Source organism: Camelus ferus, chromosome 4 (assembly GCF_009834535.1).
Source record: "Camelus ferus isolate YT-003-E chromosome 4, BCGSAC_Cfer_1.0, whole genome shotgun sequence".
NCBI classification, from domain to species: Eukaryota; Metazoa; Chordata; class Mammalia; order Artiodactyla; family Camelidae; genus Camelus; species Camelus ferus.
This window is the reverse complement of record NC_045699.1, coordinates 33,871,595-33,898,491: the sequence shown is the minus strand read 5'-3', so window position 1 is coordinate 33,898,491 and position 26,897 is coordinate 33,871,595. Positions and strand designations below refer to the sequence as shown.

General features: G+C 40.3%; 1 protein-coding gene across 3 annotated transcripts in view; it reads right to left on the bottom strand.

Moving 5' to 3' along the window:
* The window catches only part of PIP5K1B (phosphatidylinositol-4-phosphate 5-kinase type 1 beta), a 283,779-nt gene that overhangs the window by 90,124 nt on the left and 166,758 nt on the right, over positions 1–26,897 (bottom strand). For 2 of the 3 annotated variants that reach the window (XM_032477797.1, XM_032477798.1), the window contains exons 5-7: positions 24,516–24,633; positions 16,354–16,506; positions 12,829–13,128 (exon numbers count right to left, since the gene is read on the bottom strand). In XM_032477797.1, the coding sequence (XP_032333688.1) occupies positions 12,829–13,128; positions 16,354–16,506; positions 24,516–24,633 (571 nt within the window). The remainder of the gene's footprint in view (positions 1–12,828; positions 13,129–16,353; positions 16,507–24,515; positions 24,634–26,897) is intronic. The other variant, XM_032477799.1, reaches the window with a different exon arrangement.

Genomic DNA, 26,897 nt, shown 5'->3' with positions numbered 1-26,897 from the left:
CTGTAAAAATATGATTAAGAGATTCTAGTTATTTTTTTAAAAAAGGAGTCCTTCAGTTTTAGGGATTCTAACACGTTTGAGCAAAATGACGTGATCTTAGGATGTGCTTCAAATTCTATGAGGAGGCGGGCAGTGGGGTGAAACACTACTGGCAACGAGCTGAAAACTGCTGAAGCTGAGTGCAGAGTATGTGGGGGTTCATTATAATATTCTGTCCACTTCTGTATATGTTTGAATTTTTCAGAAAATAAAGTTTGATATATTGCTTTGAAATGCTTAGATGAAAAAGCATTTATACACCTGTTTAGAGTTAACTTAGGACTATCTCCACTGATGACAGGCTAGAAATGGCACAGATACAAATAAAAATTAAACTAAAACAGGTTAAAGCAGGAAAGCTGCTATGCTCTATACTCATCTCACCTGATCATTCTTTGTTGGCAGATCTAATAACCACATTAATAAAATGCAGAGCTGATAGGAAGGCGTATTAAGGGCCTTGAGTAATTCTTCCAACTAGTCTAGTCTAGTCACTGAATAAAGAGTAAATGATGGGCAAAAATATTTGTGTTAATTCAATGACACAAGACAATTCAAAACAGCATCCTGAAGATTTGAGGCAAACAGACATTTCTGAACCCATTGGCTTAGGATGAAATGAATCCAAGGGTCTGCCATTCCTCCCAAAGTCGGCTCCCTGGAGAACAGCTCCAGAATTACCTGCATGTGCAAGTCCAGTTAAAGCTGAATGCTGCCTTTTAAATTCAATTTAATTTCCTCAACAAGGCTCAGAGTGTTCTTTGCTAATATAATAAGAGAAAAAACAGGCTGTGACAAGCCATACAATCTTGGCTTGTAAAGAAGACTGAGATAAATACTCAACCCTTAGCCTAGTCATGGCAATGATGTCCTTCCCCCCGTGTCTAAAGCAGTGATTTAGAATTCCAGGCTGTGCTTGATTAACCTGTACCAAGGCTTTTTTTTTGCTCACTTAAAAAGTTTAAAAGTAACAGAAGTATACCTGACAGACAGTACAGACAGTCATCTAGTATTTTAAAAGCTCTATCTATCCATCTATGGATATATAAATATACATATAAGTGAATAGTATATATTTATCAGCTTCTATGTTAGATGAGCTTTGGATCTTTTTCTTTATAGACACTGTTTGTACACATTAATGTCTTAATAAATTATTTTGTAAAAACACTCAAAAGTAATGTATTAAAATTGTCAAGTACACCCCATATATCTTCTAGTGGGCAGCCCACAAGTGATTTGCCTCACTGTGGCTTAACTGGTTGGACAGCTGAAAGCCTGGGGGCTAACGAGCTGTACAGTGAGACTCAGAGGCCATGTTTCCACATCCACTTCAGTGTATGAGGTGAAATTCCTGAATCCTCATCACTGTCTACTACAGTCCAACCCTCATGGTGAACTCCCTCGCTGGGTCTTTACCCAGGAATTCCTCCTCCCTCCCCCTTCACTTGCCCTCCCCTCTTCACTTTAACGAACAAAGAGAGGGAAGAAGAATCAGAGAATCTGTTCACAATAAATAAGACCTCAAAATTTTGGCCTTAAGGTTTAAACTCTAGGCTTCTTTGAGGCAAGGGCCATATCCTCCTCCTTCTTATACCTCCCACAGACTTAGCACAGAACCTTTTGCAAAGTAAGAATTCAAAACTATTTGCTGAATACCATGTAACTAATTGGGTAGGAAGGTAAGGTAGAATTTGTCAAATGAGATTCCTGTGGTGCTCTGAAGCCAGAGAAATCAAGCCAAACCATGTTCTGAGATCATAAAAGGTTCCACAGGGCAGGAAGAATCTTAGGTCTGGGAAGGTCACCATTTGTACTGAAACAATTTACGAAGAACAGTAAGTACCTACCCGTGGAGTATGTTTTTAATAAGTGACAGAAAACCCAAGTTGTGGGAGGTATCACTAGAAATGAATTCTTTGGGGACTTAAAGGTATTTTAATTTATTTAAGAAACAATTACATATGTACCTACATGGTCAAAATTAAAGTATAGGAGTGGAAAAGAGGGTCAATTTACACCAGTCCTGAGAGAAAGTTCAACTTTGAATAAGAGGAATATTTAAATTGAGAGGTGAATGCTTATACCCGAAGAGACTGAAATATTATTAATTGGTAAGTTCAAGCCTGGGGATGTGGATTACTGAGCAAGAGTAGTCATGGGGAATTAAGAGACTCTGTTTTCCCTATATATCTCAGGGTAGAGAAAATAAATTTGCAGCTCGGAGTGACAGTTCTCTCTGCTCCCGGAGCATCAGGTTTCAGATGTAGTTTCTGAAATTGCTAATAATCTAGAAAAAAGTGGTACAGCTCTTTCATAAAGAGAATATCAGAGGATGACGAATCTCCACTTTCAGAGAACGCCCATCACCATCTGAAGCCAGATTACCACGTGTTTGTGAAAGCACAGCAGACACTGAACTGGCATCTAGAATGGCTGGCCTTTGGAACAGCTGGAGTTGGCCAAATACGGGCAAAGTTTACAAACGAGGTCTTTGTGTGGCGATGTGAAGAGAGGAAGTCAAGGAGATGGGGACTCAGCCAGGCTCACTTTCAGGCTGGATGAGGATATTTTAAATAAACATTAGGTTTTAATTTCCTGGCATCCCAATAGCTGTGGACAGCTGACATATCTAGTGGTCTATGTATCCTTTTTAAAATACTTTTTCCAAGTATACATGTGGAGAAGTGCACAGATACATCCCTTTTTTAAAAATAAAAAGTTGAAGTTTAATACATAAATTCATTAATAACAGTTTGTCCTTGGCCATTTCACTCTCATGGGGGGTGGCAGAAGTTCTTCCATGCAAATTTTCTACCTCATCATATAGAAGTGCAGAATTTTGAAGAACAAAAGTGAGGAGAGAAAGTTATACTTGTTGGATCAAAATACTAAATTTAAAAATGTCTTTGAGGGGGGAAGGGATAGTTCAGTGGTAGAGCATATGCTTAGCATGCATGAGGTCCTGGGTTCAATACCCAGTACCACCATTAAAAAAAAAAAAGTAAAAATAAAAATTCTTTGAAGGAAGAACACTGGTGACATCCAAGGGACACTGACTTGCAGGAGAGGGGAGGCAAACAAAAAGTCTGGCTGATGAGGAGCCATGGATGTCAGCCAAAGCCTCTCAGAAGCCAGTATGTGCTGATCTTTTTGGAAAGAACTAGAACCAGAGTGTGGCCCAAAAAGTACGTTGCCTTTCACCAGGCAGTCATGCGGCCCTGTTTCTACAGAACCTGGTACTTAGTAAACACGCACTGAATGCTGAATGACTAAAATAAAGCCCTACAAAAATCAAACTGATTTCCCCCTTTAAAAGTGTTTCCACAAGGCGTATTTCTGAACCATTTTCTAAACTGTGAAACATTTTTCCAGACCCTGGGAACTCTCACATGCTTCTTAAGTCTCTATGGCTTAGTCTCTCACCTGATTTCAGAATTTTCTCCTAAGCTATGGAGTCTCAACTCCATTTTGTAAGTTGCCAGGGTCCGCGATTCCTGTCTCCCTCGGCCTGGGCATTTACAACCCTGCTCTACTTCACATGGTCATCTGTGTGACAGACACTGCCATCCATAACCGATGCACCCTGGCCAAACTCAGAGCCTTCCAGATACGTCTTCAAAGCCAGGGGTCCGCTGTCATGTCTCCCTGCGGCTACTTCCCTTTCCTGCTGGAGCTCTCCGCTCTGCTCTGCTTTCCCAGGACTTCCCCTGGGGAGGACGATCTGGCCGTGGGGACACTTCCTTCCCTTTGCTCCCTCCCCTCAGCTACCGTCAGTCCTTCCATTTGGGAACCACACTGACCTCACCTCTAGACCTCGGGTCAGCCACAATGTCAAAGACAGGTAGGTTCTTTTCACACAAAAGCAGAAAACCCTCACATACTATTTCTATTTCATAAGGCCAAAGCCGTAGCTTCTATTCAGTGAGGTTATTGTATATTTATATGTGACAAGTTACTTCAAATTAAAGCTAGCTAGACATGTAACCACAACCTCAGGAAATACGTGAGTTCTCTAATCTTTAGGTAATCTTTATTTTAGGAAGAAAAAGAAAAAGGAGTTTACTTTTTAGGGTCAAGGAAGATATTTTCAGGTTCTCATTTCCATTCTTTCCTGTAGAAATTTTTATAATATTCATAAAATCCATTTGGTTTGAAGTGAGGGTTAAAAAAACACAACTTGTCAGTTTTTGAAGGCTTGATAATCCTTCAATTTCTGTAGTCAATGAGAATTCTCAAGAGCTGCTCACACAGGACTCAACGGTACACATCCAGTCCCTGATCCCCCTCTCCCCAAAATCTGAAAAACAATCAACTCCACTGTCACCAGAGCATTTCGCAGAAAGAAGTTTTGCTTTAAGTTAATAGGATTTCATGCGCACACATGTTGGTAACAGTTGGCAAATGTCAACAGGCTTGATTATGCTTTTCATTAAACTTTCAAAATTAAATGTCTGAATTACTAATTTTACTTTGTGTTCCTCAGTCACTTGGCACTATTTTCCTCTCTTCCTCGTTCCCTGAAGTAGGTTGTGAGATTTCATTTACTCAATGCCTTCTCCAAACCAAGTTCTTGGCTTTGATGGAGCCCTTTCCTAACCCCTACAGCATCTTTTCCACCAGCTCTGTGTCAGAGCTCGAAAACCTGGCCAGCAGGCACTTCAGCCCATCCTGAAGCATCCATCTATGTTATAACTTAACACTTTTTGTTTCCGCAGACTTTCTTCCATAACACTTACAAGCCCCTTAAGGAGAGCGTGTAGATGAGAGAACCTGGGTTTTGGAGTCAGAGAGACCTGGGTGTAATCCTGGGTCTAGTACTGTCAGCTCTGTGGACCAAAGGAAGCTTAACCTCTGCTGAGTCTCCACCTCATCTGTCAAAATGGAATCACAGCACTCACTCCACAGGGCTGCTGTGAGGATTAATGAGACAATCTATGTGCAATGTCCAGCACTGCCTGGCTCAGAGCAAGTCCACAATAAATGTTAATGGAACCAACCTATGGAAGAAATGAACCTCGCAAATGGTGTCCTTACTGCCCACAAAATCACGTACTAAGTACTACATTGTGTGTATGCTTTTCATGTAGAATGTGTTTTAAATGTTAAGCGACTTTGGTATCTATCTGTTGTATCTAAGATAGAATCCTCCGTTCACCCCAAACAGGAATAGCTATGTTTCGAAATACTGAGAATTACCTGTCTGGCTCAAACTGAGGTATCCCTTACTGGGTAGAAAGTCAGGCATGAACAACACAGCAAGAATAGTTTGATTTTTACAGCTGCCCTAAAACCCTCTTGTGTGGATCATCTTGTCTCTTTAGTTACTGCTGGCATCACCCACATGCCTTGGAGCTGAACAGCACCAACTGCCAAAGCTGGACAAACGTCAGCCCCTTTCCAGAGCTGGTGAAAGCTGTGTTGTACACGGAGTCTTAAATGGGGACACTGGTCACCACCTAAATAAATACCTGAGTAGACTGAGAGGTCAACACAGTTGCAATTGACTAATTTACTGGTCATTACAGACGGTGGCCAAATAAGCAATACAAATGTACTTCTAACAATTATCCACCAATTAACAACGTTGATATGATGACTTACTCTGGCTCTATTTCATGGGCAGACTATTATCAAAGCTTGTTCTTATTATGTTTATTGATTAGGTAAGATTTATCACTTCAAAAATGCTGTTGTTATCTCTTAGGCTTCATCAAAAGATTAACACTGAGACAACTGCTAGTCTGTTAAGTGACTGCAAGGGAAGGAAAATGAAATCTTACAGTTTCCGTTCTCCTAGAGAGCAGATTTTAGTAGGTAAACATAAAATGGTTACCCACATAATTAACAATACAGTGTAGAGATACCAGTGTCTAAAGAACAGAGTTAGATGCAGTGCTACGAGCACTTAAAGTCTCACAGAAATGCTTACTATGAGTGCTGAAGTCCTGTACTCAGGTCTTAGGAATCTTTGGCAACTGCATGAAGTCCCACAGATGCAGGATCAGCCATTAGACTTACCTGTAAGTTCTTCTGTTTCATTTTCTATACACACTTTCCTATACGCCCAAACTAGTTCTTTATTGGATTTATCTTTTGCTTTGCCTGAGTATATACTCAAATAATTTTTTAACAAGAGACTTAAACACACACCTATCAGAATGGCTAAAAGTAAATGTAGTGACAACAGCAAATGCTGGTGAGGATGAAAAGAAACGAGATCACTCACACACTGCTGGTGGGGATGTGAAACAGTACAGCCACTCTGGAAAAGAGTACAGCGGTTTCTTCCTAAGCTACACATGTGCTTAGCACACAACACAGAGGCTGCACCGGAGTGTTCATACCAGAGAAGTGAAAACATGGTTATGCAAAACCCTGTGTGCAGTATTCACAGCAGCTTTATTTGTCACAGCCCAACACTAGAGAAAACCCACATGTTGTTCAGCGGGTGAATGACAGCACTGCGGTACATCCAGACCTGGAAACAGAACTCAGCAGTAAGAAGGGGCAAACTACTGACACAGAGAATAACTTGGATGGATCATGAGGGTACAACGCTGAGTGAAAAAAAAGCCAACCTCCGAGGTTACACCATGTGATTCCATGTGTTCTTGAAATAGCAAAAGTACAGAGATGGAAAACAGACTGGTGGCTGCAGGGGACTGGGGAGGGGTGGGAAGGCAGGGAGGTGGCTGTGTCCACATACGGAAGGGGAGCGGGAGGGACCTTTGTGAAGGCCCTATTTTATACTTGACTGTGGTGGTTACATAAACCTACATATGCATTAAATTGCATACAACTATATACATACATACCCACGCACACACACAAATGAGTGCATGTAAAACTGATGAAATCTGAAAAGTATCACGGGACTGTACCAATGTCAATTTCCTAGTTGCAATATTGTACCAGGGTTATGTCTGATGCTATCACTGGGAAAACTAGGTGAAGAATATGTGAGATCTCTCTGTATTTTTCCTTCCAACGACAAGCATGTAAACCTACAATTATTTTAAAATAAATTTTGTATTAAAGATTCACAGGTAGGAAACTTTTAAAAATTCCTCGCATACATGACAACGCCTTTATTTCTATTCTCACAAGGAAACCTGCCGTGGCTAGGCATTGACATCTATGTCTCTCAGACCAGAGCACTGTTTCTCAGGAGCTTTATGATTCTTTTCAGCTCAAACAATCTAACTCCGTAAGTTGATCTTATTTATTTGTTCACCAACTTTAACTTTGCTTTATGCTGATATTAAAATGTTATCAAAATAACTATTAAGAGAGCGCAAAACTCATAAGGTAATTCAAAAACAATGGAGTAAATAAAATATATTATGGGATTAGACTGTAAAACATAATTTTAAAAACAGTGCATTTATGTTTATCTTTTTTTGGTAAGTAATCTTCCAAGGTCTGGAAAAGACATGTGGAGTCAATGGTATCTCCGTCCCTATCTCACGTGTTAGCCAAAGTCTAAAAACAAAATCCAATTCCTTACTGAGAAAGGAAACAGCTTAAATACAAGTACTGTACATCTTTTTTCTATTAGGTCTATAGCATTTTTTCCTCCCTTAAAGATGATGGAAGACAATCAGTATGTATAAAAAAGAAAAGATTGTGTCTAAACTAAATGCCAAAAAAATTAATGCTAAACAAAATGACAGCTGTGGGGTAAGCACTAGCCATAATGCTAAATTATTATAGAAAATAATCCACATTGTAACCCATACAAACACACCCACAGCTAAAGAAGAATCTGCTCAAGTTTAGAGCCTGTCATACACTGTAAGAGAGAAATCCCAGTTTGTACATCAAAAAGTCTCAGTATTCTTAAGACTCGTTTCATTAATATTTCATTAATATTAATACTTATGGTGACAGATGTTTGTGTGAAAAAAGAAACTTGGTTCCACTCTACATAAAAATTAGTAACTTTGCTGTTCTACAAAAAACAATAATAAATGTAAAATAAGTCATTTGTGTCATTAATTATCAAGACTGATCTGACTCCCACTTGAAGGAGTAACTGTTTGAATTGCACACACAAGTTCTCACTAATATACTTTGTATCTGTGTCATTTCCCCAGAGTTATCAATAAATAGAGGATATAATAATTGATCAAATTAATTAAATGATATGAGACTAATTTTCAGATTTTTCATGAATAAGTTGTCAGAGAAGAAATAGTTATAGCAAATTAAAAATGAATACAAAATAGTCCCTAATTATCCTTCCAAAATTAATTGAAATTCATATATTTCAATTCAATTTTAATTTCATAATCTTGTACTATGCATTGAGTGCACACAGTAAGCCAGGTACGCAGCTGCAGAGAAGTATAAGGAATGAGCTTTGGCCTTTGAGATATTTACAGTCTAGCTAGGGAGACAGTACACCCACCTAAAGCAGACAGGGTTCAGCACTGAATAAAATAAAGTCTAATGACTATTTACAGTATTGTTTCTATGGGAAAATAATTAAAAGATAAAAATACTTCTGTTACACAAATGATTTTTATCACAGGGACAATCAGTGCAGTTTTTAAAAAACTCCCAAGTGATTCAAAACGGAGATCATCTGCTTTATTAAATTCTCAGTGCCATCTCTGGCAGGCGTTGCAGTGAAACTGGATACTTCTTCCAAAATAGGCAGAACTTAAAAAACAATTAGATACGCAAAAGTCACCAGAGATTAGATTTTTTTGGAAGTATACCCAAACCTGTCTGCCTCTACCATCAGACAGTTTATTCCTTTGTTTAAATACGTATTTCAATGAACAGTTACTAAGTTCAAACTAAGCACCAGGCACTGAAGATAAAGACAGATTAAGGTTTGATTCTCAGGCTCAGGATCTACATGTGAATAAATAAAATAGTGTGCTCAATCTCACAAAAGAGGTTAACCCTGGAGGCTTGGGGAACCACAGCATGGTGGTCTTGTGGGCAGTGATGCCTACATAGTCCTAAGATGAGTAGGTACGGGTCAGGTGAAGGAGACAGGGGAAGAATGGTCCAGCTAAGTGAGAGATGCACAAAAAGACTAAAACCTTTAGAGAATGTGTCCAGGAAATCAGAATGACTGGGGTGGGGATGCTCTGGGGAGAAGGGAGAGAGAAGGCTGAAAAAAAAAAATGCTAAAGGAACATCAGGGACCAGATCAGGAAGGATCTCAATGCTCCAAGCTAGGAAGTATGCATGGGCTTTGCCCCAAAGGCAGTGGGGACCTCAGCTAGAGGATCTTAAGGAGCTGGTGGTCTTCTGATCTGAGGATCACTATGGCAGCAGCATGGGGAATATTCTGGAAGGCAATGATGGTGAAAACCAGTAAAGAGGCTACTGCAAAACTCCAGGTGATGAAGCTTCAGGGTCTCAATAAAGGCAGTGGCTGAGCACCTGGAGAGGAGGGAAGTAGTCCGTGGGGAGCAGGGTAAGATGTACACAGGTCAAGCTAGGTCAGTGAGTCATGCAGATGTCTTCTGGCCAGCGGTCATACAAGGGAAATAGAGCCCTCTGGTCTGAGATCTCAAGCCAAAATGTGAAAGTGGTGGGGGCAGGAAGCAGGAGGAAGTCAGCAAGAGGCTAGGAGGCTTATCGTCCGTATCTGGGAACAAGAGAAGCTGGGGTCCAAAGGTTGGGATTCTTGGATTTGCCACTTTTAAGCCCTTAAGAGGACCTGGTATCACAAGAAAGGGTCTTTGACATTTTTTGGTGCCTGACTGAGTTTTTCTCCTACCTCATCTCACATGCCCCGTAACTATTAACTATCACAACACCAAACAACTCTAGTTCTCGGAACACGACATGCCATTTCATGCTTAGCTTATGTTATTCTCTCTTCCCTGAAGTATGCTCTACTTCTTTGCCCACCTGGAGAACTCTTCTCCTTCCTTAAAATCAAGCTATGCTGTTACCTATCCCACTCTCCATGATGCCTTAGAATATTACCATGGCACTTAATATGCTGAATGGTGACTGATTAAAAATGGAGGCCATTCACCTCCATTTGATTTTTGCTGATACACTGCAGGCCTGCAATACATATCTGATAAATGAGAGAGAGGATGTATCCTGATATGGGTCTAGTTCACCTTTCTCTGGCTGGGCTGCTGACACAGTAATGCGGTCTCCTGCCTGATTTGTTTCTAGAGCCTTAGCAGTACTGCCTCACTTAGAGGAATGTTAACAGCAGAGATTCCCATTTGTTCAGTGCTGGTACCAGCACAAGGGTGACCTCACATCCTCCCCGGATCGCCACAGCGCCTCATCCGGCGCTAAAGCTCAGTGCTGCAAAGTGAGGGAGATGTCAGGGCAAGAGATACTGTCAGCAGTGCCAACTATACATTCTATTCCAGCCATCCAGAGCGTGGGCCCTTCAGAGGATGACCTGAAGAGAGAGAGAGAGATGAGTTTGCCTAATTCTAGGATGGGGGGTCCTCAGCCTGGGGTAGGGTCAGTGGGGGGATGATGGGCCCTAAGGGATTCATGAACTGGCATGTGGACAGGCATTTTTTTGGGGAGACAGTTCTCAGCTTTCATCAGTTTTGCAAAGAGGTCCATGACTACTAAATCTTAAAATCTCCCATCCTAGAAATGTACTTTCCTCGAGGCAGCTCTGCTCTGAGAATCAGCTGCTGACTCCAGATCACAGAGACCTTGGTCAGGGTCAAAGCAAATCACAGAAGGGACCCAGGTTCCCCCACAGCTTGGCACGTACACGCTCCACTACCACTCCAAAAAAAGCTTTTTTGAAGACAAATGCGTGCAATTTAAGGAAGCTTCATGATCTCTGTCTTGCACAAGTTCAAATGCAATGAAAGAGAGGGAGTTAGCCTTAGGATGTGTTTACACTGATCTTTATGCTCCTTAGAATAACAAATCACCAAAAAATAAAAAATAAAAAGGCAAGTCTCCAGGGTCTCATGCTTGATGAAGAATCATGTTTGAACTCGTTCTATCAGTAGTGGGCTCAGAAAACTAATAAACAGACAAATCCTGTGAAATGGCTTTTTACATTTGACTTTTCCTTTTTTTCTGGGAGAGAAGCCTGTGGTTTTAGAAGACAGCTGAAAAGAGGCTTTCCGTATTAAAGAGGAAAGAAAAGTGCACACGCACAGGAAGAGAAAGCAAATCTAAAACCGTACTAAACTCTGGGGAATTGAGAGTCACTTTTCACCCACATCCTGCAGGGCTAGAGAAGTACAGGAAAAGGTTTCTACTAAGATGTGTGTGTGTGTGTGTGTGTGTTTTGTTTTCCCCTTTTTTAAAAAGAAAAACATGAATCACTCATATGCACCCAGATAATCCGAACAGCTCAGCTGGACATTTTTCTGTTTGTTTTGTTCCCACTGGTCTTCCCATGACTTCTGAAAAGATAGTTTAAAAAAAAAAATCCTTACAGTGAATGTTTAAATTTCAACTGTTAAGAGCACATGCTTTGTACGCAAAAACGTGTGGGCTCTGCCGCTGACTTGCTAGGTAAAGCTGGGTAGGTTTCTCAACCTTTTTAAGAACTGAATTATTTACCAATTAAAATGGAAGTATGAATGGTACTGACTTCAAATGGTTGCTAAGATAATTAAGTAAAATAACGCATTAAAACATTTAGGCTAGCTTGGCACACTCGAAGCATTCAATAAAAGCTCAAGAATAGGAACTGGGCAGTAAATCCTGTACCGAAGAGACCAACAGTTCCAGGGACCCACCGTTGTGTGTTATCACACGTGTCCTAACATGTAGAAAGAAAATACCCAGAAACAGCAGGGCTGTGTTTCTCAGTGAGGATTCCCCAGTTTACATACTACACGGTGCAGTCAGACTGCCTTCTTCATCTTCAGGTGAGAGCTCGAGTCTGGCTGAGAAGGGGCTCTCCCTCCCCTGGTTACCTGTCCAGGTCCACAGAAGCCCAGGAAGCCACAGCCTGGAAGGTACATCCTGCGGCTCCTACCCTCTCCTCCAGAAAGCCCTGGTCAGGCCTGGACCCAACCCTGCACTAGCACGCCTTCTGCCCATCTCCAGTATGCCCGACTCAGCTGAGAACTGGATGGTTCTCCTAAGTTCGTCTGTGTCAGGAAATAGCACTCCTGAGAATTTGTTAATCAAATGATTATCATCCTTCAGAATCCAGACTGCATTTTCATCATTTTCTCCAAAAGGACTTTTACCTACTTTCTGTAAACTTACCATGTCAGAAAAATCTATCCTCGACTTTGTTTTTTTTTTCCTTCAGGACTGCAGGCTGGGGGACCTTTGAATTGTGAATCCCTCCTCCTTTTGACATTTGCTCTGGCTACGTTTGCATGGAACAGTCTTTGCTTATACTGTCAAGCCTCATTCCCGATCTTATTCAGATTGCATAAAACAATTTCAGCAAATGGGTCTGCCCCGTGGTTCTGCATCCACACTGGATTTCCAGGGATCCACTTATCAATCCCACCAATGCATTTTCTCTAAGCTTCTCTTACTTACTACTGTGTTAAACCTAAACTTCTTTCCCCTCCAAGTTTAACTACCTTTCCCACAGGGGAGGATGAAAAGAAAAAAAAATTTTTTTGTTTCAATTGACCAAAGAAAGCTGACTGAGCTTATTAGTAAAATCAACAGACTCCAGACAATTCCCTTATCATCTCCCAGTTCTTTCAACAACAGGGAACTATGGACCAGCACCAGGATTGGGAATGATGGGATTCCATGTGTTGGCTTTTGGACATTCCCTACCTATAAAGGTATATCAGCACAGATGACTTTTCAAAGGAAATCAGAGCAATGACATTTCCTTACCCGGCAGTCTCTCTGAAGCGTTTTCATGAGTGCATTGTATGTTTCTGTATCAAAATACAACCCTTCATGCATGTCTTGCAGGAAATCTAAGTCCTTAAATGTGGGGTTGGATTTCTCTCTCTCTTTTCGGGATGCTCTTCGCTTATAGGTCGAGCCTTTCAAGTCATATGTAAAGTGCATTCGCATGGCGCGTGGTAAGACGTTGTTCATCACCACAATCCTGATGTTAATGCCCCCCGACTGCATGCAATACAGTCCATAAAATTTTGGCAAAAGAGTCCTTGGATTCTGGTTTAAATTCTAAAAAGAAAAAGGAAAAAAATGTTTAAAATCTACTTTTACAAAATAATGCTCCACTAAATGTGTTTTCATTTAGTATAATTAAAAATGGAATGTGATTATCTTTGAGAATGGCCATTGTTAAAATTGTTGTTGTTCCTAATCTAGTTCTTAAGTCAGCTTACTGGAACAGCAACTTGATCATTCAGAACTCAGGGCATTAAAACTGACTGAACTGAAAATGGACAGAATGTCCCAAATTAGCTCCACCTAATCTGAGACGCACAAAGACGTGATGAGTGCCCTGTGTGATTATTTTCTAAGGTAGCTCAACAGAAAATTAATTGTGGGGTATAAGGGATGAACATATAAAATTTTAATAGCTCCTGAGAAACTGTCTTCCAAATGTCCAGACCAATTTACAAGCACACTTTGTAAGACTACGTTTTCCACCACTCTTATCACTGCTGAATACTATCCAACTTTACCATTTTTGTTAGCATGGTTGGTGAGAAATGAAAATTTGCTTTTAATTTAATTTAAAGATGGATACCACTGATTACTAAAGAAATTTAACATTTTAATGTATTTTTAGCTACTCAAAGATAGTTTTGTGTTACTATCCTTTGCTCATTTTTCTTTAGGTTTTCGTCATTATGAAAGTTTTTGATATATTCTGGTTACTTATCATTTTCCTATTCTACAGGGGGTGAATATTTTCTTCCAGTATGTTGTCTTTTTTGTTATAAAAATAAGGAATACAGGCCTATTTTTGCTCCACTTTAAAAATAGGTGAGAAATAAAAAATTGGTTTACAAAAGTGCATTTATATAATGAAAAGTCTATTATCCCTGATCCTTCCCTTAATTCCCAACTTTTGTGGAAACTACTGTTCCCACTTTCTTTGTATCATTTTAGAAATATTCTAGGTGCTTATATTAATTTTATATACGGATATTTTTGTTACACAGATGTTTTTGCCTTTTCATGTGGTCACATTTATGTACTTGTTTCCTGTGCCTTTTCTGCTTCTTATTCAGTGAAGCTTTTTACACCCCAAAGTTACAAATTTCTTCTATTTTCTTACTAACTTTTAATAGTTTTGGTAATTACACTTAGTTTTTACTCCATATGGAATCAATTTTTTTTCCAGTTTGAGATGTAATTGACATACAGCACCATACAAGGTGTGCAGCATAATGCTTTCACTTATGTACATCATGAGATGAGTAGCATAAGTTTAGTGAACATCCATCATTTCATACAGAAACAAAATTAAAGAAATTTTCAATTGCATCATTTGCAGAGAACAATGTTTATACTTTATTTTTTGGCACTTAAAAAGTTATTGCTAGAAATTCTAGCAAATATGTCAGAAAGGACTTTTGACAGAGAGGATTTGTTTTTCCCCATTACTTCCAGTAAAAGAACTCTTGTTCTTCTCCATGAGACATTTGTGAACTCTTGGGGACTGATAAATGTATGTAATATGTGTATGTTGTTATTTACTTATTATGTTAAAAACTTCCGTGCCAATTTTAAGAATTCTAGTTAAGGGAAGATATTGCACTTTGAGTACTTTATTTCCCTCCTCAGCATCTATATGGATAACCACATAATGTTCATAGTTTTTCTTGTTAATGGGGTAAACTATATTATTTGTTATATTAGCTTACACAATTGAGATAAAATTACTTATTCAGCTAAATTTAAAATTTTTATTTAATTTCAATTAATTTAAATGTAATAGCCGCATATGCCTAATGGCTATCACATTGGACAAATGCAGTTCTAGAAGAAGAGATTAGTCTAAGCTTAGAATTATAGAAGTTTAAGATTTACTCACTTAGCAAATTAACAAAGAGTACTATGTCAGTTTGATCTCAAATTTAAATTATTTAAAAATGTGCACATGACTAGAATACATTTGAAACGATATATACCAAATATTAGTATATGTATCCCTGGGGAAATAATTAGAGATGGTTGCATATTTTTTTCTTTTCTTTATTTTCTATTTTCTCTAATATAAAGCAGACAATTTGTGCTAAAAAAATTTCCCAGTTTTGTTCGGGACCAAAACCTTTTTAACATCTGTACATGTGGTCCACTAAGATTTTTATTTAGATTTTTGATTCCTATATTTATACGTAGGACTACTTTACAGCATTTAATGTTATTTCTAGCAGATTTTGGAACTGAATGATGTTTTACATAGAAATGAGCTGTGTGGCATCTCATCAATTTTGTTTTGAAACAAAGATGACAGAGATCACCTCTCATAGCAAATGATGGCAGGACTGGGTCTTTTGAAATCCAAACTTCTTCCTGCAGCCATTCCAATCACAGAATATTAATAACTGCTATGAAAGTATAAAGAAACCAGAAGTATGAAAATTACAAGACTACTGAGGAAGAGTGTTTATTTTATTTTTTAAAGTTTGGTCTAAATGTCTAGTAAGTCCACTTGGGTTAGATTATTGTTTCTTTGTCCCTAAAATATTACATAGGAGGTGATTTTCACATTATATGTAACCTGTGAAATCCTAAATTCTGAAGTATAGTGGCCAAGAATAGCTAACATGGAATGTGTGCCAGTATATGGTGCAGGGGTTAAGGATGCAGCCTCTGGAACCCTACCGCTGTGTTCAAGCCCTGGGCCAACAGCCCAATTGCTAAACAGCCCTGGACAAGTTACCCCATTTATCTTTGTCTGAATTACCTCATCTATTAAATGGCAATGACTGAAGTATCCAAGGTGAGTTACTGCATGCAAAGAGCACTGATAGCCGTGTTTAACACATAGCTTAGCACTCAATGAATGGTATCCAGTCACATGACTACTATGTTCTGGGGCGAAGAGCTTTGCGATGCATCGCTACCTTTATCCTACATCCTATATCCTTTCTTTATTGCAACAACCAGGGTAGACAGGTATTTCCCAGCCATTAAAGATGGAAGAGTCCAAGGCTCAGAAGTTATCTTATTTACTCACGGTCACAGTTAGTTGCTGGCCGAGTGGGATTTGAACCCAGGACTGAGTCAGTCAACAGCTATGCTCTACTACTCAGTTCACTTACTTCTTAAAATCTGTGTAACCAATGTCATAGTATACTCTAAATGCACAATAAAGCTCACCAAAGAGAAGGAAACATGCCAAAGAGTCACTGGAAAAAAACATTAAAAAACTGTTGAGGAAAGTAATTAAACCTTAAGTAGAAGATTTAGTTATGTGCAGTTACTTACCATGTAATAGCCTGGCAGTAGCTTCTGAAGGAACTCCGCTTCTTTATGTTGAACTGTTTTGATGATAAATTCATCATCACTGGTCACAAAGAACAAGGACCCACTGGCTCCTGGGTTAGACAGCTCTATTAGAGGTTCACTGCATATGGAATACTACAAGAGAAAATAAATAAATAGTGAAAATATATTTAATGTGTATGATGCATCCAAGGAAGAAAATCACAGCACTATGTATCTTGGCTGTTTTAAAACAGGAAGCTGTCTCCAAGAGCTTTAAAAGGAGACTCCAGCTATGCAAAGAAGGCTCTTACGAGATTTCTAAAAATTTAATTGATCCATTTATCTCCATAAGACGATTATGAGAAACAATATGCTCTCCTCCACCCCCACTATGATAAAATCTCAAATCACCATATTTGTGCAATGAGATAACTTAGTGATGTTGACAAAGGTGCTTTGTTTCCAGCAAGTGCCCCTAAAAAAATAACAGAAGTGTGAGCCACACTGTGTATCTGTCAGCTGAACTCCAACACCCATTCTCATCTCACTATTTATTCTCCCAAGGGAGCTCATCCACTTGTGCTTTCAACAAGAAGATGACTCTAACATCTGAATCTCCAGCCCACATCTCTCTTGAGGGATCCAGACATGTATGCCTAACGTTTTAAGAGATTTTTCTACTTGGTTATACCACAAGCACTTTGCATGTAAAAAGTTCAAAACCAAGTTCATCTCAAGGCTGTGTTTAGCCCACATGATGCTTTTGTAGTAATTAGAAAGAGGGACCTCTTTCTCCTGGCAGATGTAGCTATGGGCCAGATACAGGTTGATAAACAGATGAAGGGATGGATCCAGGCTTTACTCATTCACCTTAGCCAGGTATTCTTGGGCAGTGCACACCCTGCACAACTACACATGGACTCTAGATCATCTGCCTCTCCCCCATCCTCTATCGTCTCCTCTTTCCCTTTATCTTAGAGAATGGAAGCATCACTTTGTTCCCCAAACCGAGAACACCATCCTTGAGTACCATCCTTGATGCCTCACATTTCTTCCATATCCAGACTATTGATTCTCTCTGTTCCCTTTATGGGATCTCTTTGTCCAAATACCTTAAGTTCAATGGTTTCGTCATATCATGCCTTGATTACTACGGTAAGCTCCTCCTGTTCTCAACTATTCACTCTTGAGCCCACCTGTGCATTCTCCACCAGGAAACCAGAGATCTTTCTAAATTGCATAGCCTTCTAAGCCTTCACACCTTTCAATGGGTTCCACTGTCTACATGGAACATTATACTCAAGTTTCTTAACTGAGCATTCAAGGCCATGAATGACACAGTCTTGCTTTCCAGCCATCTCTCTCATCACTTTCTTCCTAAAAAAAGAACTCCATCTCTAGCCACTGAGAACTACTTATTTTCTCAAGTGTGCTACACACTCTTGACTTCTGTATTTTCTTCTATCAGAAACAACCCCCACGTTACCTTCACCTGTTGACTACTGCTCATTCATGTTTTCATTCAACATTTATAGAGTATCTACTGAGCATTGGTCACTGTCTCAGGCACTCAGGAAGCTAATAGCCTAGTAGGAGGAAACAGTCAACAAGTAAATAAATTATATATCAGAATGTGCCAAGTGCTATCAAGAAAAATGAAGCATGGAAAGTGGGGAGGGAGTACCAGCAATGAGTGAGGATGGGGTGGTCATGGAAAGCCACGCTGGAAAGGTGGCATTTGAGTAAAGGCTGGGTGCTATCTGGGGAAAGGGCATTCTAGGCAGAGGCAAGGGCAGATGCAAAGGTCCTGAGACCTGGAGAGTTCAAGGCATAGCAAGGAGGCCATGGCTAAAGCAGAGGGAGCAGGAAGGCGAGCTGAAAGGGAAGATGTCAGAAGGGTCGGGTGGGCCTGTCCACGGAGAGAAACACAGGCCACAGTAAGGAGGTTGGCCTTTTCTCTAGGGGAGCCAAAGGCCATTAGAGGGTCTGGAGCAGAGGACCTCTCTATCTGCCATGTTGAGAGTGGCAGGTGGACAAAAGGAAGACACAGTTAGGAGGCTGTGACAGTGACTTCAGCCTTCAGTGTCTGCTGAATAGCACGTGATCTGGAAAATTATCCCTGATTCTCTGAGTACAGATCAACTGCTTCCTGGCACTGGACCTGCTCATCCCGGAAGTTACCACAAAATACCTCAACTGCCTTTTTATTTATTCCAAGTTCCCATTAGACTATAAAGTCTCTGAGGACAGAAACTAATATCTTATACTCAGATACAGTTTAGGACATGTGCCTTGTACACAAAAGGCACTCACTCAATACATTTTGTCAAATAAGTGACTGAATTTTACTAACAACTGAAGGCTGGAAGTCTCACCACAAAGTGCCAAAAACCAGTAGAATGGTCAATTTTGGTTATGGAGCTCAGTGTTCACTAACCAACAATCCCCATTATTGACCAGAGAAACAATGGGGGCAGAGAAAAAGGTAAGGGGGCTGATTGATGTGTGAGATAAGACAGCCCTGGTGAAGGGCAGAAGCAGGGATTTAAAGAACTGTATTTGAGGATAGAGGCATCTGAAAACACCAGGGCTGAACATCCTCCAAAATGTTTTATCTGGGCTTGTGAATATTTAAGTCCCTATCACAGAAAAATCTGAGAGGAGGCAAGGAAGAGGACGAGGGACAGGAGGAGGGAAGAGGAGAGAGAGAAACTGGGAGAAAAACAATCAAAAGGCAGTTTCTAGATGTCACATTTTCAATTACCTTGCTTTGGCAGAACTGTGGGTAAGGGAAACAAAATTCATCAAGAAAAGAAGCAAGGGTCTGCTGCCTTCCTAAAAGTCATGGGCAGTTTTCATCTTCTACCTCCTCCTTTTTCCTCTAGCCTTGCCCCCTAAAGCTCTCTTGCTAGGGAGCATTACAGCCTAAGCCCTTATGAGGGAGTTGAGGATAAGGGAGGAAAACAAAACCAGTCATTAGACTGCACACAGGATGCCACAGCCAAGAGGAAGCAGAGGGCACCCTCCTTGCTGTGTGTGCAGAGTCCACGTGGGAAGGACAGGCACGGAACTTGGAATCAACTGATGTTTGTAAAATCGTGGCTCTGCCAGTGGCTAGTTATGTGACTCTGAGTACCTAACTTAGCATCTTGGAGTCTTAGGAACCTCAACTCTTAAATAAAGATGGTAATATCTACCTGAAAGTAGCTCAAAGTTTTAAAAATGGCTGCTTTTGAAACCCCTGGCAGAGTGACGACTCAGTCATCGCTGTTGCCATTTGCCATTATACGATCACGCATACTTCCCGTAGACAGCTGAAGGAGAGCCGGCAGTGCCCGAGCATGTCCCGAGAGTTTCAGCCTACCTCCCACGACAAGGGGGCTACCCAAAGGCACACTAAGATGCTCTTGGTGAAGCAAGAAACAAGGTGGGTCTTTTGGATAATCATGAACTCAAAACCCTGGAAAATAAAGGTGTGGACCCCAAGTTCTCATAAAAAGTGAAGAGAGACCCCAGACTCTCTTGAGGATTCTGGTTCTTTCTTCCATGGGGCTTGAACCTCTGGCCCAGAACCTACTTTTGGATAGGAGGAAATGTTGTGAAAGCCCCAAAACAACAAAGAATGCTGAAATCAGGGGCTGCAAACAGAAATCAGGGGGTGACTCACAAAGAGCTGTCGAGAGAAAATTGGATTCAGACCTGAACATCTGCTTCCAATGAAAGTCTCAAATTCTTCTATAAGCAGTGGTATCATCTGGAGACTATTTCATTGGTTACTTAATTACCAAATACTCCTTTATTATGTAATTAATATGAATGGAAAAATCAGTTGTTTTGACCTATCTTAATAACCATTTTGGGGTCACTCCTAGCACAGTATCAGTCTGCAATAAACTGCCATTATGATGCTGAACTTCCTGGACCACTGCCACTATCACCTGTAATTCTATGGCTGCTCACCCTGCAACCTGGTTACCATGTTCTCCTCTAAGCAATCTTCTCCACAACATTGCCTTTTAAGAGCAAATAAAGAGGAGCTAGGGAAACATTTTAATTAGCCATGAGCATCGAGCCCCTGTGTGCACGCCTGGCTTTGTGCACCTTCCCGGTACTCTCATCTGCCTGAGCTGCTCCAATGTGTTCATTCTTTGCCTCCTATTTCCTGAAGGCCTCTCTACCCTACCCACCGGAAAGAATGCAAACTACAACCCAGATGGGCCCTGCCAAGGCAAATTAACGTTGTAAATGTGCACAGCGTGGTAGAGGCCATTTTTCCTTGCCATTTCTTTCCCTCGACAGTGCTACATATTCACCATATTCTTTCAGGTGAGCCTGAGAAACATCATATAAATCACCCCGGATTTGGGAATACCCAGGCACCTGGTAAAGAAGGAAATGAACCAAAGGCCTGTTGCCCAAGCAGAAAGGGGAACAAATGCTCTGGGGGCCTCGGTCTTCCCCTGGGAGGTGTTTATTTAGGAAAAAAATAAGCAGCGTTTGCACTGCTGTGTGGTGCACACAGACGCGCCTTCACCACACTGTCTCACATCCAAAGTTATGCCTGTTGCAACATGAACTTGTAATCAGCATGCACATAGCGAATTTTAATGGTACTGAGAATGTAATCAGAATTATTCAGGCTGAAACCCAGATGCGACAGCACAAAACTAAGTAGCAATACACACGTCACAGGGATCCAATGTAAAATCTGTCTATGGAGCTACACCAATCACTACATAAAGTTACCCCCTCTTTTCCCCTCCCATGTAGATCAGTACAACTTCACAAATTTGGGTTTAGATAGCCGCAGTTTGACAAATGCCAGGATGCATTTGTGATCTGCACTGTATCTTTTTCTTTTTTTTTCCCTTCATGTACTTTTTCAGGGGAAAAACTTACTTCAGTTTTCTGTGTTTTTTGGGCTTAACTCCTCCAAAATGTGCTTTGTTAAGGATCTTTGACCTCCCTGGCTGTACTCTTTAGAATGGATAATCACAGTTCGATGGGCCAAGGGATGGCTACCTTGAGACCACATCTAATGAGAGGTCTGAGACTTAGCGGGTTGGGAAGCATGAGGCCAGCCGGTGGAAGGAAAGAGAACTGGGGAAGGATGTGAGGTACTGTTTTGGCCTGGGCTCCACTTCCGCCTCCCAAGGTGGGTAACCTTGGGTACCTCTTTTCACCAGCTTCAGATTCCTCATACAATGAAGATTTGGGCTGAAAATCTCTGAGGGGTCTACTTGACCCTCTGAAGCATGCTGCATCAGGCAGAAGACCCCATCCTCATCTACCACACTCCAGACCACTGGGTGGGGTCCTCAGATATAGCGGTTTGGAGGTGTACTTCCAGAAGCTCCAAGATCAGTAAAGGGAGCTGCCTCAGTCCTGGGCTATGGGTAGCCCCAGCCTCTGGGGACCGGGTACCCGTGTGTAACTAGAGGTCCACTACCCTCGTTCTGTTTCTTGCAGGTCCCAGAGATGGGTCCAGTTATTGAACTGTGGGTACAATTAATAAGGGAGGTGGAAAATGCAATCAAATAAAAGTACACTTACCTGCCTGATCCTATCTCCACACCCCCCAACTTTCTATTATGGAAAATTTCAAACAAACATAAAAGTAAAGAGAACTGTGTAATTAACATTCATATGTCTGTCTTTCGGCTTCAACAACTATCAACTCAGGGCCAACACAGTTTCCTTTATATCCTCAACCACTCCCCTGCCTGCTTCCCTAAGACTTTTTGAAGCAATTGTAGACATCAAATCATTTCTTCCATAGATATTTCAGTATGTCTCTAAAAGACAAGGATCCCTCTTTTAAAACAGAACTGCAATACCAATATCCCACCCCTGCCCAAAAAGAATCTTCAACATAATCTAATATCTAGTCAGTCTATACATTTCACTAATTTCCTATAATTAAAAAAACACACACACACAAGTGGTATTTGAATTGTCTGGCCCTATCTGTCTAATATTCCTGATTAAAACCTTCCTCTCCTGTTATACTGGATCATTCAAAGTCCTAAACACAATGCATTTGTAACTCTGGCCTCTCAGTCCGAACACTGCTCCCTGCCCTTACATGCCACCCTAGAATCTTTCCCTTTTTTCCCATTTACTCAAATCCCTTGTCATTTTTAAGTCACAGTTAAACCATGCCATGCCCATAAGAAGCCCTCCTAATCATCAATCCAACAGAGACCCTTCCCTCCTTTGAAATCCTGGAGCATTTACTAGTTTTACTTTAGTCCTTTTATTTACTGCCTAGTAGAACTGGTTGTTTTCCTACAAAAACAAATGATCATTCCAACTGGATTCTAAGTTCTCTGAGTGCCATGACTTACAATTTTTTTTGAGGTTCCTCTTAATATTAGCCAAGTATTTTAGTTACAGTAGGTGTTTGAAGTACCTAATGATCAATGTACCTTTTGCCAGGTACATGAAGGAGGAATTTTGCTCTGAGTAGCCATCAGTGTAGTCTCCTGTGCTCCTTTGCAAATATTCTAACCTCATTATGAAGGTAACTTTTCCAGCTTAAAGTCTCATTAGGAAACTCTATAAACTGCGTGAGTTGTTGCTCAGAAAATGGCCTTCCACAAGGGAAGCCATTTTGTGAGCTAGAATAGGTAAAAGAATGGGCTTCCCAGCCTACAGGTCAATGGGCAGAGGAGAGACCTACTCAGGGTAGAAAGACAGCCATCTCACCATACTAACTGAGTCTGTGTTACGAAATCCAAGTCTGTGGCATCTCCTTGGCTGGCAGAATTTCAAGGTATGTCAGAAGGAGAATTCGTTAATTAGTAATGTATGGCAGAAGATGAGATACCAATCTTATTTTTAGTAACACATTATCAAGACCCTACTGGGTTCTCCAGACATGTTTCCTGAGTGATAGTGACCCTCAGTAATTAGAGAATGACGAAACTATAGAATCTTCCCTAATATATTAACCCCCAATCCAATCCTGCAAATATGTATGTATGTGTACTTGAGTGACTGGGAGGGCAGGGTTGGTAATGGTGGATACAGGCATCTAACATCTCCAACAAAGAGGTGTGGTGAGGCAGAGTACATGGCTGTGCACATTTAAGCCAGCAGGATGCCCAGGGATATTCTACTCCATTCTTACACTCTATGAAGACTTATTAATGTGACTTGAGGAACCAGTCTCATTCACTAGGCAGAATTCACATCATTTCCTTTGGGCCCAGCTCAAGAAGAAACTCATTTGTGGGTTTTCGCCAGCCCAGAACAGAATCAGCTTTGAATTTAATCATTTACATCTTACCCAAATTATAAGATTCAGTTTAAATGCTCTCTGTTAACAAGCAGCAAATATTGCTGTACTTCCTCTGCAAAGTATTATTCCAGGATCTGGCTCAAGTCTTATCAAGATCATTCAGAATGGGGTGAACAACAAATATATGATGGTACCCCTCCTAGAGCGTCCAGGAAACCAATTCTGAAGAGCCCCAGGGTGTTAACAGTGATCAAATTATGAGATAAACCAGTTTCCTCTTGAAACAGAAAGGAAGTTCCTAGCTTCCTGAACAGGAATAAGGTAAAACTCTGAGGTCCTGAGGTCACATCAGACTTTCTCAGAGAAAGGGAGAAAGTCTTGTACCTGCTGCATGCCAGACGGCAGACAGGGAGAAAAGACAGGGCTAAGGATAATACACCCTCTGGTACCAAATAAAAATACCTTTAGAAAGAGCCTGCTATCCAGCTTCTTTAAAACTGCATTTAAATTGTAGGTCAAGGTGAAACTGGCTGTGGGCCAAAGCAGGTTGCAGATGAATGGTATAAATAAGGCAATTAAAATCGGAAGGCTTTCAAACAGAATCCAATCAGCAAAACTCACAGGAGTATTTATAACTAATTATAATATAGCTGTTAGAATAATTATCTCAAGTAGCAACCAAGTACCACACTTATTTAAATATCAATCACCACAGCAGATTTTGTAGCTATCAGATAGAAGTTGCAGAGTCAAACCTCAGTTCCCAAAGCTAAGTTAATAATTGTTACAAAACTTGAAAATTTCACTATGCTCTGGAGCTTTAGAAAATCAGAGACAGAAGCCACTTGTCGCCGTTGCTATGAGACAAATGTTGACGTCACACATTTCTGGAGAAGGAAGGAAAATTATAGGTTCTTACCAAGTAATCATCAGGCTTGATACCAAAAAGTTCTCTGAAATACCGGAATGCTAATGGAGCATATGTCTTAAATCTGAAGTCAGGGTAGTGATGTGCTGGGGTCAGATTGCTCCCTTCACTGCAGTTAAAATATTAAAAGAAAAAGAGAGAGAGAGGAAATGTTAGCAGAGACAATTCTGACTTCAAATTCTAGCTCTGCTAGTCCTGTGCCAGGTTCCACTCTAGTAAAACATCCCTTGATAAAGGTCAATGGCCATTAAGTAAAAACAGATGCTAATGCAGCGAGGGCCACTCCAAGCAGGCATCCCCACCAACCACAGTGTGTCTTCAGCCTGAAAATCTGTCATCATCCCCCTGTGCCTCCTTCCTGGGAAAACTCTTCCATTTTCCTTAATGAAACCATTGTTGCAATGCTTTAGGTATAAGATTCAAGGCTTAGTGCGTGGAGCAGTTTCAAAAACACATGTTTCTGGCCATGAGTTTTGAATACTGGATAAACACTTTAGGAATAAGTGAAATAATTTAGAAAATATTTCACCAACAGAGAGAACCATCATACTGGAAAAATGCATGGTCTTGAATCTGAATTCTTCCTTACATCCATAATTACAGGAAAATGACCTTAAATATTTTAGGGGTTTTAAAACCCAATTTCCATTCCCATATATATCATTATCTTTATTTCCCCTCTTTTGGGTTCATGTTTGAAAATTTTTATGCAAAATCTATGCTATATAAAAGGTATAAAGAAATCAGTGAATACTCACGAATCTAAAATGCTGCTTAAGAGAGAAAATATTATTCATATAGTTGAATCACCTTCAGTACTGTTTACTGATCACATACCCTTCCTTCCCCTTAGAGGTACCCACTACCCTGAATTTTGATGTTTAATGTTACCCATTCACTTTATTCTTTGACTACATGTAAATAATACATTTCACATGACATCAGACAAGCATCTAATCTTTCACTGTAAAAAAAAAAAAAAAAGAAAAAGAAAAATATAGTCGAATAAATACACTTTTATGTAGAGGTTGAGGATTTCTTTTTATCATATTCTAGGTGGGAGGGACACTGAAGCTCTATGCAAGTTTATTTTGGTGACTTTCACGGGTACTATACAAATAAACTGTGCAAATAAAAAGGCTTCCGGACTACAACAAGCACTTGGAATCTGCTACAATAAGTTCACAGAGCTCAGTCAGATCTTTGTATCAGTACCTGACACACAGTAGACAATAAGTACTTTTTGAGTGAAAGACTGAGTTTTCATACTAACACAGTAAAGCTGATTCTCAGAGTTCAAAAAGCTTAGGTTCAAAAGTTAACATATAAAGGAAAAAAACCCACCGTAGTCAAAAATCAGGCTTGAAAATTATTTAGGAAATTCTCTATTCAATATATTCAGTGCAGTCAGTTTTTCTCCCACATAGTTATAGAGGAATGTTTCTTTTGGTGAGTTCCAGAAGAGGCAGCTGGCTTGAGTTGTTAGGGGCCACGATCTTATAAAAAATGGTATCTGGAAAGGCGGGGTCTGCACTCAGGCAGCAAGAAGGCACACACAGGACGGTGACATACGAAGGTGACACAAGAACTAAGCTGACTGGGAGGAGGGTAGTCATCTCCATCTCCTTGCGTGGAATACCCCTCAAGTCACCCACTCACTTCAATGGTTATTGTTGCCCTAAGCAAAGACATTTGACTATTCATAACACATCTATGATGCCCATGCACTGTATTCAAACATTTCCTCGTTCCATAACTTGGGATTTCTGAGGAGACATGCACTCAGTTACAGGTCCTATGAGAATGCTGAAAGGAATGATTTTGGAACTTCTATGACTATAGCTTAAAAACATGGGTTATGTAGAAACAAGGGGTAAAAAAGCACAGAGGCTCTAAGTGACCTCTGACATCCTTCCTCACTGTTACAAATAAAAATAATCACAGTGCCTTGGGTTCTGAAGCAGGCTATTTTCAGTGGACTTCGGGTGTTGCCAATTTTTAAATTCCTTCCACTTGCTTTTCTCCTTCCTATCTCATGTAATCAAAGTAACTCATTTCATTAGAGCAGATTACCTTTGACATTCAAGAGTGACACGAAAACACTCATGTTCCACTTATGTGGAATTTTTCTTTAACTGACTTACTTTTATGCAGTAGGGGCTCAAGTTTTTATCAGAGAGGATATAATATTTATTATTATTCTTCTCATTTTTGGTTTCTCTGAGCTTTTGGGGTTGTTTACCTGTCCCTGAAGCCACCATTAATTACAATATTTTTCCTTAGATTCACATCTCCTTGTTCACTACTGTGGTTCATTCAGTAATGGTACAAGAAGGATACAGTTAGGCGGAGATGAGACAGGCAGACAAACGC